Raw genomic sequence first — 17,716 nt, 5'->3', positions numbered from 1 at the left:
GAATGTTGTTGGGCTCAAGATATCCTGTTTAGCTGCTATCCCTGTAACCTTCACCAGGATAAGTGGTTTGGAAAAGACATACATGGTTCAATTTTAGCATTTTGTATCATTATGGATTATTAGTTTTTGTAGTCAAATGCATACATAATATGTGAAAAATGAAAGGAAGTGTGTGATATTAAAGTGCATAGAATATACTGTTCTTTCTGTTGAATGCATACTAATCACATTTGAAAAGGTCAGTTGATTTCCTGCATTATAAAGAAAAAAACATTTTCAAAAATGCTTACTCACACAGCATGACAAAATAATCATTGAAATGCGTACTTGAATCTTATGTTACTAGAAAATTAACATCATAAAATAATAATGTATGAGTTTTCCTGAAGCTTTTTGATGTAAAATATATTACATTAAGGTTGTGACTCTCTCGTTCAGTAAGCATGGCGTTTTGTTCTGTTTTGTTAATTTCAGTGTATTTGCTTGCGTAAGTTTGGAACCTTTTGTTTTTCTAATGCTAACAGCATCAGTCCGCAGAATTCACTGTCTACTTTCTTTTTCTTTCCTTTCTTTCTCTTTTTTCTGTCTTTTCTGTAGTCATTGCTTGTGCCTGGAAAAAGCCCTTGTAAACACGGACGCCGTGGCAGTGCTATAGGCATAGGAACCATAGAAGAGGTTCACAGATTTTGCTTGTGATTTCTTACTTTTCCTATCTGACTTTGCTTGTTTCACTGTTACGATCCTGCATGCAGATCATACCTTTTTTGTTTGTTTGTTTGTTTTAGCAGTTACCTGTGCAAACTACAATGCTGAAAGCAATTATTTTGGTGGTTACTTGCAAAAACAGATATAGATATGTATGACTTTACTATATTGTAATAACTTTCTCCTTTTCACTAAAGTGCCTATTATACATTTACTTTCTTTATTGTCTATAGATATTTCTGTTAAATTCTATGTAAAACCGACACTGTACCTGTCAATGTTGTTCTTGTTTTATTGGAGCTTTTCTCCCCGGGCCCTCGCTGAAAATGGGCTCACACCCAGACGGACTATCCCAGTCAACAAATGTAAAATAAAATAAAATAAATAAAAATGACAATGCCGAAAGCATGTTTGTGCTATTTTTGCAGCAAGAGATGTTCAGCAACAATTTGCTAGGTTGCTGTGAACAAATTACTGTTGTCATTGACAAGATCCTGGGTCTGAATTTCCATATAATTACTTAATAAATCTTTTTCATTTTTATGACAATTCCAACATTAGCTGTGCTATAGAGTTATAATACAGTTCTCATTGTGTTACTTTGATAGTGTTTGTCTCCTCCTTTGGCTACAAGAATGGATGAATTCGGTCTCTGGGCCAATAGAGTCACTTAGTTATTAAACAAACTAATGTATAAGTCAATAGATAATTTAATTATGAAAAAGTTCTGAGACCTCAAACATGTATCCAGTTTTAACAACCTGATTTACGCTCATACAGCATTTGGCTAGCTGCTGTCTGTAGGATTCAGACATGTGTAGTTTGTTGCTTCTGTTAAAGCCGCATGACCTATGTCCACTTTCTATGGAATGCCAAGTAACTCTACTCAGAGAGGCTTATTTTTTCTAAGGTGGTCCACTATTAGTTTTGGCTTCACCTCTGATTCTTAATAAGGTGAGAGCTCTTACTTTCATATCTAAGTAGATGTTAGTGTGTGGTGAATAAAGAGGCTGAATGCCTTACAATTTTTATAGGTTTATAACATTTTTTAAAAAATAATTAACTGCACAGAGTTCATTATTGACAAATGAATGTTTTGAAAAATATAAGTTATTTTGTATATGCAGTTGCTGCTGTCAGTTTTGCTATATTCAACCAGCAAGGACGCTAAAAGATACCTTAGTAAAGGATACCAAGGCCTAAACAATATGTCTTACATGTACTGACTCAAAGCCTCTGTCACTATACTTGGTATCCTACAGACTGCTAAGATTGACCTTGGTCTAGCATACAAGGCATCCTCAGACCCAATACTGATGGATTTACTGCACATAGCAAGTCAAATGGCATCAGAAATATTTGGTTTATGGATCTAAACCTCTTCTGCTACATCAGCATAATAGTTTGGAGGGACAGGTATATCTCTCAGAGGATACCGCTGCGTTGGAACAGACTCCCCATCCACATAAAACAAAGTTACTCACTGTCTATATTATAATGTCTCCACTTGAAATGTCAAGTGCTGACAAGCCGGAAAAAAGACCGAAAACACAGGAAAAGAGTGAATATTGAAAATCGCTGTTCTCCTTAAAACTTCTTTTGTGCCCACACATAACCCAAACGTATATATACAGATTCCAAGATCACCATACCTCAGAGAAAAGGGAACATTCTGAGAAATGGCATCTCAGATTTAGTATATGTAAATTTATTCCTTTGGCCATTCAGTCTCCATGTTTTGGGACTTACTCTTGCATGTCCTGACATTTGAAATTCTTACCCATAATGCCTTTTTAGTCATGTTCATAATCAGAAAGCACAATGCAGCAATGTGCTAAGTTGATTGTGAACGATGCTACTTACAGTGAGGCTGAAGAAATAGTCAATCTATGGGCTGATAAATTCAGCTCTAACTTTACCTCTTTCTCCCTTTTATCTGTCCCTCAAAGTATACCTGAAACTGGCTTGCCTCCAACTGTCACCACAGCTTTTGACATAGTCCCCCATTTAGGCATAGTAGAAAAGGTAGATAAACTGGTAATAAATCCCTATGTCACTCGATGGATTGCTGACTGGCTCACAAATAGGATGGAGGAAATCAAAACTGAGGAAGCTAACTCCACAGAGACCAGTCATGAATGGTGTCCCCCAGGGAAGCTAACTCCACTGAGACCGTCATGAATGGTGTCCCCCAGGGAAGCTAACTCCACTGAGACCGTCATGAATGGTGTCCCCCAGGGAAGCTAACTCCACTGAGACCGTCATGAATGGTGTCCCCCAGGGAAGCTAACTCCACTGAGACCGTCATGAATGGTGTCCCCCAGGGAAGCTAACTCCACTGAGACCGTCATGAATGGTGTCCCCCAGGGAAGCTAACTCCACTGAGACCGTCATGAATGGTGTCCCCCAGGGAAGCTAACTCCACAGAGACCAGTCATGAATGGTGTCCCCCAGGGTTCTGTGCTGAGATCTCTCCTGCTTGGCATCTACTTCTCTGATGTAAAAGCCAATTTCAAAGGGCTCTGGCTGACTAAGTTTGCAGATGAATGCAAGCTGGGAGCAGTAATTGGATCCCCAAATGACTTAGCCATCCTGCAGGAAGGCTTGTCTCAGATAAATAACTGGTGTCAAAATCATGGTCTGAAACTAAATGCCAAAAATCCATTATCATATCCTTTGGGAAATCATGTACCACAGAGAACTACGACATTGACAATGTGCCCATACAAGTTGATCCAGTTGTACAGTATTTTGGATCTGATGTGGACAGTGACCTAACTTTCGACTAACGTGTCCAGTGTCATAAGAAAGTCTTTCTATATTGCACAGGTTATAAACAAAGAGGCTGTGTTTGGATGTTAGAATGCCATTTTCCCCCTTTATTTGGTCAATCATTGAGTGTAATGCCCCTTTTGGTATTTATCTGTCCAGATACACATAATGCCTGGAATGCCTGCAGTTACTAAAAGGATACAAGGCCTAAACAACTGTCCCACATGGACCAACTCAAAGCCCTGTCACTATACTCGGTATCCTACAGACTGCTAAGAGTTGACCAGTGTCTGGCATACAAGGCATCCTCCAATCATGCTAACGTATTTACTGCACATCAGCAAGTCAAATAGTATCAGAAATGCTCATTCTAGGGCTCTAAACCTCTTCTGCAACATTAACAAAACAGTTTGGAGGGACAGGTTTATCTCACACAGGATACTGCTGCTCTGGAACAGGGTCCCCATCCACATAAAACAAAACTCATCTCTGTCCATATTCAAGCGCAACTTGATGGGTGGATAGGAAGCAGAAAATTTATCTCACGCCTGCCGCCTTTACTACTGATGTACAGAGACCACTCTGGAATACTTTATCCTTACATGGGTGCCCTCAAATTATCTATGGTATGATCCTAAATACTATCACTCGGGGTTATTTATTTATTTATTTATTTATTTATTTATTTATTTATTTATGTGTTTGTTTATTTATTTAACATTTGTTTTACCAGGAAAATCTGACTGGGACAGGGGCCCAGTTTCAGTGGAGGCCCTTTGAGAAAAGCTTCAAATGATACATGAAAGTTAAGGCATTGAAGACAATAGCAAGCATTAAAGTGCACATTAAATGAGTAATGAGTGGTAGAAACAGTAATAAAAGCAGGTACAAGACCGGCAGTACTAAATAGAAGTAATGCAGTGGATTACAACTTTTTTTTTTTGTCCGATAGGATTAAGGTAAAGAGTGAGGGTCAGGCAGAGGGTCAGAATATTAGGAGCAAGCATATGGTTAGAAGAATTGTGGAGTTGTATGGGAATAATTAAGGGTGTAGAAATATATAAAGTTTCTTAGTTTGATATGGTAATGGTTACTGGATGAAATTCATGGTTTAGGGATCTCCAGATGTAGAAAGGAAAGGCCCTAGAGAGTGGATGGAGTTCACCTGTTAGGGAAGGAGCAGGGGGCAGGTCTGACAACAAAGAAAATTTTTTTTAGGGTGTGTTTGAAGTTATTAAAGCACTCAGTGGTAGTAATGTCTGTTGGCAGAGAGTTCCAGAGCTTGGTGGTAGACGGTTAGAAGTTGTTTGTTTTCAGAGTGGAGGGCTGTGGTAAGGATGTAGGGTTTTAGGATGGATTTGAGGGTTGGGCAGCACTCAGGTATGTATATCATTTTATATGCAGAAGACAGCTGAACTAGATTTAGGTGGTGTGTGGGTTCAAGCCAGTTTCATTCTTTTAGAGCTAGGCAGTGATGGGAACGGTAGGAGTAGCCCGTGGCAAATTTGGCAGTTTTATGGTAGCAGGATTGGCACTTGTTTTTAAGAAAAGATTGTAACTTAGTGTATAAGGGAGATGCATATAAGAGAGAGGGAAGCAAATAGGTGTTGGCGAGGTTTTTTCTGGTGGAGTTATCCAAGAACATTTTTTGTCTATAGAGTGTTCCTAGTTTGATGTGTGTTTTTTTAATGCTATTGCAGATGTGGTTTTCAAAGGTTAGTTTGTTGTCTATGGTAATGCCTAGTAGCTTAGCTGTTGGAACTGTTTCAATTTCTCTGTTATCCTGAGAGAATAACTTAAAGTTAGATGAGATTGGTTTTGCCGAGAAAAGCAAGAGTTTTGTTTTGTTAGGATTTAGGAGTATCTGGGCTTCTCTCGGCCATGTCCCTATTGAGGTGCAGGTGGCTTGGATGAGTTGCTGGCGTTGCTGTGTGTTACTGGAGGAGGAAATTATGGTCGTGTTATCTGTGTATTGGATAATGGAGCTAAGGGGGGATGAGGTGTGAAGGTTGTTGGTGAAAACATCGAAGAGTAAGGGTCCAAGTATGGACCCTTGTGCTACCCCAGTTGTGTTTGTTTGATATTGGGATAGTTTATTTTGCCATTTAACACATTGTTGGTGGTTGGACAGGTAGCTTGCAAACCACTGGGGGGATGGTGGGGTGCAGCCTGTAATGGATAGCTTAAACGGGTTTAAACTATTTCCGGCTACACAAAGTCTGCTCTTCACTTTTTCCCTTAGAAATGCTCTAAATCTCAAAATAAGTACTCTATTTTCTTTCTAAAGCCCGGCACTTGCTCATATAAGTAATCTTACAGGTAAACACTAATAAACTTAAGCACTGCACCCTCTTATACTCCTTTTAAGTACTTGCTCCCTATTGGTCCTTTCTGATCAGTCAATAAGTAGTTCCCTATACTTTTCAGGCATGTCCAAAGGCCAGTTTCAGGTTTACTCCCCAGTCCAGCTGGTGAATCTGGGAATCTTGAGGCAATGTTACAACTGCCTTATGTACACAGACCACCCTCTCCTCCTCCCAACAAGCTCAAACATATGTGAGAGATGCAACTATATAGCCAAACTGGAGGCTGAGCTCTCTCAACCCAGTACTGACACAGCTGGTCAGGAGGAAAGGTAACCACACAAACCACAAATCCAGTCTCACATAGACCCATCGCATCAGCAAACCAAACACATAAGCACACAAATACATACTCGGAGGCTCTAAACAAAAGTCTGCCTAAGCAGCAGAGACCTCCAAAGCAGACATCCAAGCAACCCCCACCATGCAACAATACCCACATAACACATAACTCATAAAGTCAGTGTGCCACACAGTCACATGCCTTAAGGTTAAACAACACACTGAATATACTTGTAATAGGTGACTCTATTGTCAGACACACTGACGTTCCACTCACCAGACTGAATAAGGAGAAGGTCACTGTAAGCTGCCTGTCGGGTCCCAGGATCTGCCACATAACACATGCACTCAGGTCACTCCAAAGCAAGTACAAATATAACTCCGTCATTGTCCATGCTGGTGTGAATGACCTGAGACGTACCTCCCTGGACTACATGAAAAGAGACATAGAGGAGCTCTCTGATCATATAGCCCAGGCCGGTATGACCCTGACCTTGAGTAGCATCTTGCCCTCACCAAGAATGATGCCACAGTATAAAGACAAAATGATCAATTTTGACAATTGGCTAAAGTATTGGTGTCATTCAAAGGAGATCCAGTGTCTGTTAGCCTGGGATGACATGCTCGACAAGCCACGTTGCTTCACGAGGGACGGCTTGTACCTGTCACCCCTGGGTTTTTGAACACTGGCAAAGGCTCTTGCCTCCCCCATAGTGCCTTTTGTAGGCAAGGCTCAAAAGACAAACCCACCTCCATAGACAACACAAAGAAAAACTATGGGTAATGCTGCTCAATGCCAGAAGTGTAAACCTCAAGATGCACGGACTCGATACTCTCCTCAGTATGGAGATTATCGATATCTTTGCAGTAACAGAAACCTGGTTCAAGGCTCCCGAAAGCACCCCAGCACTACCAGGTTATACTTCATACCATGCTTTTCGGCCACAAAACTCAGACCGAACCATAAAAGGAGGGGGAGTATCCATATACATCAAAGATACCCACACCTCCAGGTTAGTGGCACTGCACGAAGCATCGGAGACCATCCATGTGCAACTAACAGTGGGCAAAACTGCCTTTCAGTTTGTAGCCTGCTACAGACCACCCTCCCAAACACAGGAACCCCACTCGGCTTTCCTGAGAACACTGGAAAATATGAAAGTCTCTCCAAACACCATTATATTGGGTAACTTCAACTACCCAAACATTGATTGGGAAAACTACTCAAGCCCAAACACCATCGCCCAACAGTTCCTAGAATGTATAAACTCAAATGTTATGGAACAACTGGTCACCACTCCCACAAGAGGGGAAAACATATTGGATCTGGTCATCACCAACATGGGGTCTCTGTGTTCCACACCAGAGGTATACCCCTCATTGGTAAGATCAGACCATAAATTAATATCACTGGACATCCATATTCTGTCCCGATCCCCAGCCAAGGAAACTACAGTGAAGAACTTCTCAAAAGCAAACTTCACACTTCACCAAACCGAGGTGGAATCTTTCAAAGGCTCCCGGCCAGTGGAAACTACGGCCCAAAATGCAGAATCCTTTACAAAAGCATTCTATGGACACCTACAGGAATGCATGGAGCATGCTATCCCAAAATAAAACCAAGACTCACTCCTCCAAAGGCAGGAGACCTGTCTAGTGGACCCCAGCCATAAATAAGCTGTATAACAGAAGGAGGAAGCTACTACATGATAGAGCAAAATCCCAAAAAGGGAAGGCGTCTCTGATCAGTACTAGCAAGAAACTATGATCCCTCATAAAATCACCTAAGGCAAGCTTCGAAAGAAAAATTGCACAAGACACTAAGGATAATCACAAGGCCTTCTTTAGTTATGTCAGGGATCTGGGAGACAACTCCCAGATATGCTCTGAGTTAGTGCAAAATGACAAAAAATACACTGAACCCACAGACATTGCCAACATCCTGGCAGAAAGGTTCAGTTCAAACTCCTCCCCCCCTTCCCCACCAAAAGAGCAAATGTCTATCCCAACAGAATGTAGCCTCCCTGTGATCACAGATGCACAGGTTTGAGCTGCCCTCTCCAAAGCAAAAAACACAGCATCAATGGGACCAGACGGTGTCCCGGGCTGTGTCTTACATGAGCTCCAAGAACTAAACCTTCACTTAAAGACACTGTTCAATCTCAGCCTTACTACAGGATATGTACCCAAGGAGTGGCGTACAGCAACAGTGGTCACACTCCATAAAGGTGGTGCCACAACAGACCCTGGAAACTATCGCGCTATAAGCCTGACCAGCCTGGTCTGCAAGGTTATGGAGCGTACCATCATGGAAATCATAAACAAGGACATTGGGAACCTCCAGACACTGGATCCTACCCAATTCAGCTTTGTTAAGGGCAGGTCTTGCCTCTTGAACCTGGTCGATTTCTTTGAAACTGTTACCAAAGCCATAGATGAAGGGAGGTAGTCCACACAGTCTACCTGGACCTCGCAAAAGCCTTTGACACAATACCCCACTCGGGCATCATAAATAAGCTCACCAGCTTAAATATCAACCCCTATGTCACAAGATGGGTTGCAAACTGGCTCAGAGATAGAACCCACATGTTCAGAATTGCAGGTGCCATGTCAGACTCTAAACCAGTTACAAGTGGTGTCCCACAAGGCTCAGTCCTGGGACCTCTCTTGTTCGGTATATATTTCTCCGAGGTACAGGCTAACACGGGTGGACTATGGCTGACAAAGTTCGCAGATGACTGCAAACTGGGAGCCATAATCGACTCTCTGGCTGACACGAGCATCCTCCAAAAGGGTCTCACAGAGACGGATAACTGGTGCCAGAGCCATGGCCTAAAGCTAAATGCCAAAAAGTGCATTGTCATCCCCTTTAGGAAAAACAAAGTGCCCACAAATTACCACATAGGTGGTAATCCATTAAGTATGGAAGAAGTAATTAGGGACTTGGGGACCCAAGTAGATAGTAATCTCTCCTCTGACAATCTAGTTGCCAAAGTAGTTAGAAAGACCTTCTATATAGCCCACCTTATCATGAAAGGGTTCACATCTAGATCAAGCGAGGTCATTGTGTCCCTCTACTCATCACTTATCAGGCCCATAATTGAATACAATGCTCCATTTGCGATGTACCTTACCCGACACCTGCAGCAACTGGAAAGACCCCAAAAGTACCTCACCAAGAGGATCAAGGGACTCAGACAGATGCCCTAAGCAGTTCGGCTAAAGAAACTCCAGCTCTACTCAGTTGCGTACCACCTACTCAGAGGTGATCTCTGTCTGACGTATAAAGCCATGTCCAACCCAGAATTAATGGACATGCTTCACCTCAGGAAATCCAAATCCCTTAGAGGTACACGCTCCAGGGACTTGAACCTCAGCACAGAAATAAATAGGACATGCTGGAGGGACAGATTCATATCCCAGAGGCTCCCCTCACTCTGGAACAAAATCCCAATCCATGTTAGGCAGAGCCCCTCACTGACCCTATTCAAGAGAAATCTTGACGAGTGGATGGGAGACCGTAAGTTTACCCCTGGGATCTCTTCTGTGACCTGCTATACAGAGGCACAGTCAACTAATCTAAAAGAATGGCGAAAGCAAAACACACTCTGGCTAGGCTTATAAGTGCCCTAGGGCAGATAGCCTAGTATCAACCTATGAACCTATGAACCTATGAAGAGGTTTCTTGTGGGACGCTGTGTCAAATGCCTTTCATAAGTCTAATAGTAATACAGAGATAATGTTACCAGAGTCAATGGATTTGGACACAGTGTCCATGAAGGAGATTAGGGCAGTGGTAGTGCTGTGTGATGGGAGAAAACCATGCTGGGTAGGGGTAATTAGTTTGTTTTGGATGAGATGGTGATACAATTGTCTATGTATGCATTTTTCCAGGAGTTTGGAAAGAGGAGAGAGGATGGAGATTGGTCAATAATTGGATAGCTTATTGGAGTTGCCCCCTTTATGTAAAGTGGTGATAATAGACTTTTTCCAGAGGTTAGGGACATTGGACTCTGCTATGGAGTGATTTATAATGATACTGACAGGATATGCTATGGCTTCAGCAGCAAGTTTTAAGTATTCAGGGGGAGGTTGTCAGAGGAGAGGAAGCATGGTTTTAGTTTTTGAAGTCGTTTTTGAGTGAGAGCGGTAGGGACAGGTTTAAGAGAAAACAGAATGTAAGATGTAAAGATGTAGTACTGGTTTGCTGAGGAGGTGAAGGTTTTTTTTTTTTTTTTTTGTGCATAAGTCATTTGATAAGGGTGGAAGAGGATCAGAGATGGGGCTTGAGGTAGTTGTGGCAGTGGGATTTGTTAACAGTTTGCTTATGTTACTATAAAATGAGAGTTAAACAGGTTGGCTATCTCTGAGGGAGTTTTGTCAGGGAGTGGTGTTGGAGTTTGTGTTTCCAGTTTGCCAATTCATTGGAAAACTGTTTTTTTTGTCTCTTTGCTTTTTTGCTTTGTTTCGTAACTGTTACATTTGATTAGGTTAGCATCAGATTTGTTATAGTGCCAGTCCCTCCAGGCGTTATTGCTGTCTTGTAAATGTTGTTTGGTACATTTTGTTAGCCAGGGAACATGGTTAGGTTTATTCTTTTTGTACAGAGGGGGGCTTTAGAAATACATTGTTGAAGTATTCAAGGGCATCTCCTAGTGGTAGTAATATATAATTATTGACCATGGGATGGGTAAGACAAATGTAACACCAAATGCGACTGGTTAATTCAAGCATCCAAAGGGAAATTTGCTAGCCTTGTACTTACCTATGAAACTATGAACTGTAGAACCTTAAGTGCAAGTTTTTCATTTATTACAATTTTACTTTTCTATAACTGTGTGATTACACAGAGTGAAGATCTGCAGTGATTATTAAATGTTGCCTTTACACACTTTATTTATTTTATTTACTGTAATTTGTTAACCGGGTTGGTCCAACTCAGCCAGGGGCCCATTTTCAGTGGAGACCCAAAGAGAAAAGCTTCAGTTACCAGTAGCAATTTTACAAGAAAGAGCTACATTTACAAAGGTATAATATCAAGAAGTTATACATCAAAACTAAAGATAAAAATCCACTTTTTTAAACAGTTGTGCTCTAGCTGCAGACTGAAAGTACAGTAACATCAAGGTGCTTCATATGGGTGGCCTAATGGTTAAGGTGTTTGCCTTACAAACACAAGGTGCAGGGTTTGAATCTCACAAGAGATAATTGGCTAGGCTTAAAATGGCTCGCAAGGGCAGTTAGCTTAGTACTAACCTATGAACCTATAACAAATGTATGTAAACAGTAATAAAAACATTAGAAAGGAAGAGCGAGAGTACAAGAGTAGAGTTAGGAAGGACGAGGTGGAGATCAGGGTGGAGTTTGACGAGGACAGGGCCAGGTGTTTTGTAGGTTGTGTTTAAGTTCAAGTTTGAATTGGGCTTTATGGGGGATACTTCTTATATTAAGAGGAACGGCATTCCAGGTCTGAGCTACAGAGAATTTATATAGGGACTTTCCAATATTTTTTGTTGGTTTGTAGATGTCCAGAAGATGTTTATCAGGTGTAAGAAGCTGATGGGGGGGGGGGGGGTTATAGAGAGATACAATATTAGAGATGGAGGGACAAGAAGTGGGGTTATAGAGCATTGAATGTGTAATATGCAGTTGTGGAAGAAGACGTTGTTTAGGGAATTCAGGCCATTGTAAAGACTTAAGAGCAACGCAGTGGTGGAATTCATAGCAGGATTGGAGGCAAATGTAACTAACTACTTTGTTGTAAGTTTGTTCTAATTTGTTGAGGAAAGATAACTGAAGGTTAGTAAGGATTGGTGCTACATATAGATGACAGGGTAAGAGAAGAGACAGGGCAACGGAGGGTTTGGTGGAGGGTGAGATCAATTTATTACTCCAGGTTCCTTAACACCGTCTTTACTGGTACATGCAAAATTTCAAACTCCCCACCCTATACTTTCAACTATGTTTAACTGAAGAATAATAGATGGACCAGGCAATGGAACAAATGGTATACCGAGGCCAAAAATTACTGACCCATGACTTCAGTAATAAGAAAAATAATTGCTTCGCTTCTGAAAAAATTACCTGTTGAGTATGAAGAGGTTATAAGCTTACAGAATCCAAAATAATGTGGATGCTTAACATGAAAGACATATTGGAGAAAGTGACTCAAAGTAGAAATGTAATAAGGAACTGTAGACATAGCATTCAGTTTGGTAACAATCTGTCTGATACGCTGCCACAGAAAATGTAAAGCAGTGACAAGGCGTTAGCAGTCTGCATGTTACAGGCTTAGCAGTTTGCACGTTACAGTGACTCAGCATTTTGCAGATAACGGTGTCGGTAATATGCTTATTAATAGCTCATCTCTTTGTCTCTCTCTGTCTCTCTGTCTCTCCCTGTCTCCATGTCATTCTTTCACCAATTTGTAACTTATCAGTGGCTCAGTGGTCCATACATGCCACTGGTGTATCTGTGAGTTTGTAAGTAGCTCAGACACTCAGTGGTTTGTACAAGTCAGTTAATTTATACTTATGTATGGATCACCTGTTTGCATGAGGCAGTACATAACAGTTGATACATGACAGTCGCTAAGAAGTTTGTAAATGTCAGCGTGGCTTATGTATTTATTCATTTCCGACTTAACAGTTTCCCCATGGTCTTCACTCAGCACTTTGTTCAAGTGAATTTTAATTACACATTTTATATGTGTGCATGCAATCTAACCAATCCATCAGGTAACCCATATCACTGCAGTTTTTAAAACATGTATTTATAGGTGTGTGTGTGTGTGTGTGTGTGTGTGTGTGTGTGTGTGTGTGTATTTATATATATATATATATATATATATATATATATATATATATATATATATATATATATATATATCTCCAGTGCTTTTAATACCTACCTCCCACTTCTCTCTCACCTCACCATCCTTTAAAAATGTCTATGCCAATCATCCCCCACAAAGTACATTTATTAATTTGGATCTTTTTATTACCTCCTCTAGCTGTCACCTATCTCTTTACCTCCTATGAATATTCACTCCACTATACCCTTCCCTTCCCATCCAAACACACCTCAACACCAACAATACCTTTCTCTCAAAACTTACTAAACCTCATTTTCAAACCCAGTTACCTACTAGCCAAATATCATAGACTAGCACACATTAAGTTCACTAACCTGAAAACGAGAAAATTATTTGACTTCTATTGTAAGCCGCAACAGCCTAACCCTTTAACACTCCCCCACTCACTATTAGATGGAGACATTCTCCCCAACCCTGGCCCTAACTATCCCCGTACCACTGCAAACAACAACCAAGACATAACCATGGCCCTATCACCTACCAAACCTACCAACTCACTCTCAATAGCACATCTGAACATACGTAGTATTTGCAATAAAATTGCTCAAGTTCACGCCCTCCTATAGGCTCACCCATTTGATATCCTATGTTTATCAGAAACATGGCTAAAACCTACCATTAAAGACAATGAAATCACCCCACCTGGTTACAATATCATTAGACTAGACCGTACTTCCAAAAAGAGAGGGGGGGTAGCAATCCTCTATAAAACAGAGCTACAAGTCAGCACTTTAAATCTTAACTTACCTACAGACACTAGTACAGAAATAATTATCTCCAAACTTCAGGTCAACACGTGTAAAGCCATAAACATTATCTGTGTTTATCTTCCCCCAGGAAATAACAGTAATACACTAGAGTATATCCTTAACTAGCTTTCTATTAATCTCCCACAAGAAACCATGGTCCTTGGGGACTTTAATGTAGATTGGAATTCCTGTACTAATGCTAACCCCACTACCCATATTAACCTTTATGGCTTCTCACAACTTATAAACTGCCCTACCAGAACCAATAGACTCAATAACAAAGAAAGTACCTTGGAGTGGATACTTACTAATACTCCTCAACAATCCTACACAACAGGAACCCTTCCAGATGATATGTGACCATTCACTAACGTATATTATCAGACATAAAACCAACATAATATTCCCAAACACTTTCAGAACAATATGCTCTAAAAAGCAATTTAACCCAGAACTTTTCCAAACAGAACTGAAACAATGTAATTGGACACCATTAAAAACTCTCCCTCTAAATGAAGCAGTGGAATACTTTAATTCCACATTCCTAGCCACCCTGGATCACCACGCTCCAACTCGCTCTATTAGAATCAAAGCTAAACCAGCCCCTTGGCTCACTAACAATACTAAACAAAAAGTCCTACTTAGAAATAAATCCTGGGCAAAATGGCGTACTACTAAAAATCTGATAGACCGCCAAACCTTTAGAGAACATAGAAACAGTACAAAAAAAGCCATCCTGCTAGATAAAAAGAATTATTATCTCCAATTACAACAAACCTCTCTCAAACAACCCAAAACATTTTGGACTAGTATTAACAATCTTCTTTACCCAGGCCAATTGATCACACCCAACCCACTAGGCTCAAACCCTGAGAATCCCACACAAACAGCAAATGTCTTTAACTCTTTCTTCACAGATACCATCCAAACTCTAGCTAGCCACCTATCACCTGATATATCTAACCTGCCTACTTCTTCTACAAATCCACCCCCTCTATTTCACCTGCAACCAGTGTCTACTTCCTACATTTCCTCCCTTCTCCAAAAGTTAAAACCAACCACCCCCTCAGCTGACAAACTCCCAGCAGAATTCTTGCAAAAAGGAGCTAAAGCCATAGCCTACCCTATTTCTATTCTGATAAATAGAACAATAAGTGAAGGAACTGTCCCATCAATCTGGAAAATGTTGCATATCATCCCACTACATAAAGGGGGGAACTCTAATGACTTTTCCAACTTTCGTCCCATAGCTTTACTATCCCCTATTGCAAAACTTATGGAAGAATGCATCCATAAATAACTACTCAACCACCTTCTCCAGAACAACCTACTTGCTAACTGTCAACATGGCTTCAGACCTTTCCATAGTACCACCACTGCCCTGCTATCATTCACAAACTGCATCAACAATAATCGCAACAATAATTGTCTTTCATCTGCAGTCTTCATTGACCTATCCAAAGCTTTTGACATGGTTAACCACCAACTACTCCTTCATACACTAAATTCTCTTTTACTTGATCCTCTATCTTTGAACTGGTTTACATCTTACCTTGATAATCGTCAGCAGGCTGTACTCTGGCAAAATAAACGATCTAATCACCTTCCTATCTCCCTCGGTGTCCCACAAGGATCCATATTAGGCCCACTCTTATTTTCCATCTTCATTAATGACCTGCAAACAGCTATTCCATACTCCACCTGCATTCAATATGCAGATGACTCTACCATAATCTGCTCAGCCACTTCTCAAACTGAACTTAGTCTCTTACCCAAAAAGCACTCAGCACTGCAGAACTTTGGTTTTCTCACCGCTGCCTCCTTCTAAATCCCAAAAAAACTAAATTGCTACTCTTCACACCAACCCAAAAGTCCACCTTTTTATATTTCAATCTCACTTCTAACAATGGTACTCTTATCTCTCCTGACCCTACCACTAAACTGTTAGGAATAACAATAGACAACAATCTAAACTTTGATACTCACAAAAACACTACAATAAAGTTAGTTAACAAAAAACTGGTATCCCTTTACAGAATTAAACCTTATCTTACACCAGCAGCTAGGTCCGCTATAGCCAGAACTCACCTAATATCCACTCTGCTTTACGCCTCTCCTATTTATACCAATCTCTCCAAAAACAACCTCAAGAACCTAACAACTTCCTATAATAATATTGCTAGATTTGCTACAGGCTCTCCTTTCAGAACCCATCACTGTCTAAATCTTAAACAATTAAACTGGCTTCAGTTTCTTAACCAGCTTCAATTTCACCAGCTTACAATAGCCCATAAGACCCTGTATCACCCCACCAACACCCCAATACTCTCCAGCCTCGTTACACCTTATAATAACCTCAAAAATCTACGCTCCTCAAACAAACTGCTGATCAATACTACTAAACCCAACAACTCAGCAGGTGAGTCCTTGTTCTCTAACTCTGTTGGAAAACTATGGAATAAACTCCCCTCTGAAATCACATCTCAGACTTCTCTCTCACTTTTTAAAAGGAATCTAAAACTATATCTCAATAATCACTGGCTATGCACCTGTACTAAGCCTGACTAAAACTTCTCCTATTCACTTATCTCACTGCACATCCTTTAGTAACTACCTTTTATGTATCAATAAACTACATTATTGCATATAACATATATGTATACTATATTTCTGTACCTTACAAAATGACCATGGTAATTCTAATTTGTTCTATTTGTATAACAAAAAAAAAAATTGTGATAATTCTGTTCTTTCAATATCTGTATAACTTCTATTTTAACTTTGAATAAACTCTGTACGATTTCTTGGAGCTTTTCTCCCCAGGCCTCTACTGAAAATGTACATGTCTCCAGCTAGACTAGCCTGGTCAATAAATGTAAAATAAATAAAAAAAAAAAAAAAAAAAAAAAAATATATATATATATATATATATATATATATATATGTGTGTGTGTGTGTAATTTACTCTTTTCCTAGTAATTAGATTCTTTTTTTGTGTTTTAATTATTCATGCATGCCATTGTTGAAGACATTTCCTTGGGTCCTTTTCAGTCTACTTTGTGTGTGAAATGTCTAATTCTTTTTATCAGTATTCTGTACCTAAGTTGTATATGTTTGGCAGGTGCAGAAGTTAAGTCTGCAAGCTGTAGTTCCTGTGGTACAAGGATTGATTCTGTCAGTCCTCCTTTGCTTACTGTGTGACTTTAAGCAAGTCACTTAAGCAGGGACTGTGCCTGAAAAGGGACCGTAGGCCTACCTAGTTCAGAAATAGATATTATTACTGTATCTCATCAATGTACAGTTTTAACTCTCATGTACCATACTTTGAGCTCCCCTGTTACCCCTCTCAGCATTCTCATTTTGTTTTTTTTTTCTTGATTCCATTTGCTTGTCATTTGGTCCTCCTTTCTCTTGCTATATGACTTTTGACTTTCCCTGCAATAATTAGTAGCTGTGTTTTTATACTCCTTTTAATTAGCTCTTTTTTCTGATCTATTCTAGTGGTTAATGTACTTGCTGTCCCATACATATTTGCTCAGTCACAGCCCCAAAACATGTACCACTAATTCCCCTTCTTCATTACACCAACACTTCACTCCTAACTATTCCTCATCCTGCATAAGAGAGTCTGAGGTTTTGTACCAGCACCACTTATTTAGAAGTCTAGTGTTTTGGTCTCCAAGATGGGTCCATGACTTCAGTTTTCTTATACTTCCCTTTTCCTTGTTATAGTGTTTATCAGCCATAATCCAACCTTCTGTTTCCCTCCATTTTTTTAGCGTTGTCTAGGTCCGTTTTGTCTTTCTTTTTTCTTTGTTGGTCATGGAAAGCTTATTTCCATTGACTTCCCCATTGCATGCTGTTTGCTATTTTATAGAAAAAAATGTCTCCACTGCTTTCCTCTTCAACCATTCTTTATTTTTCCCTTCCCATACTTCCTCCAACCATCCACAACATTGATCTTTACTGTA

At 40.2% G+C, this 17,716-nt stretch overlaps 1 protein-coding gene across 2 annotated transcripts in view; it reads left to right on the top strand.

Annotated features, from left to right (window-relative positions):
- LOC122794633 (RAP1 GTPase activating protein) overlaps positions 1-17,716 on the top strand; it is a 1,835,311-nt gene that overhangs the window by 1,581,859 nt on the left and 235,736 nt on the right. Inside the window, exon 17 of one of the 2 annotated variants that reach the window (XM_044063214.1) lies at positions 598-675. The exons of the other annotated variant lie outside the window; for it this stretch is intronic. Within the exon in view, the coding sequence (XP_043919149.1) occupies positions 598-675 (78 nt within the window). The remainder of the gene's footprint in view (positions 1-597; positions 676-17,716) is intronic. 2 annotated transcript variants of the gene reach the window in all.

This window comes from Protopterus annectens, chromosome 2.part1, assembly GCF_019279795.1.
Source record: "Protopterus annectens isolate FY-2018-M chromosome 2.part1, PAN1.0, whole genome shotgun sequence".
Classification (NCBI taxonomy): Eukaryota; Metazoa; Chordata; order Ceratodontiformes; family Protopteridae; genus Protopterus; species Protopterus annectens.
Note: the sequence above shows the minus strand (reverse complement) of the source record. Positions and strands in the feature narration are given on the sequence as shown.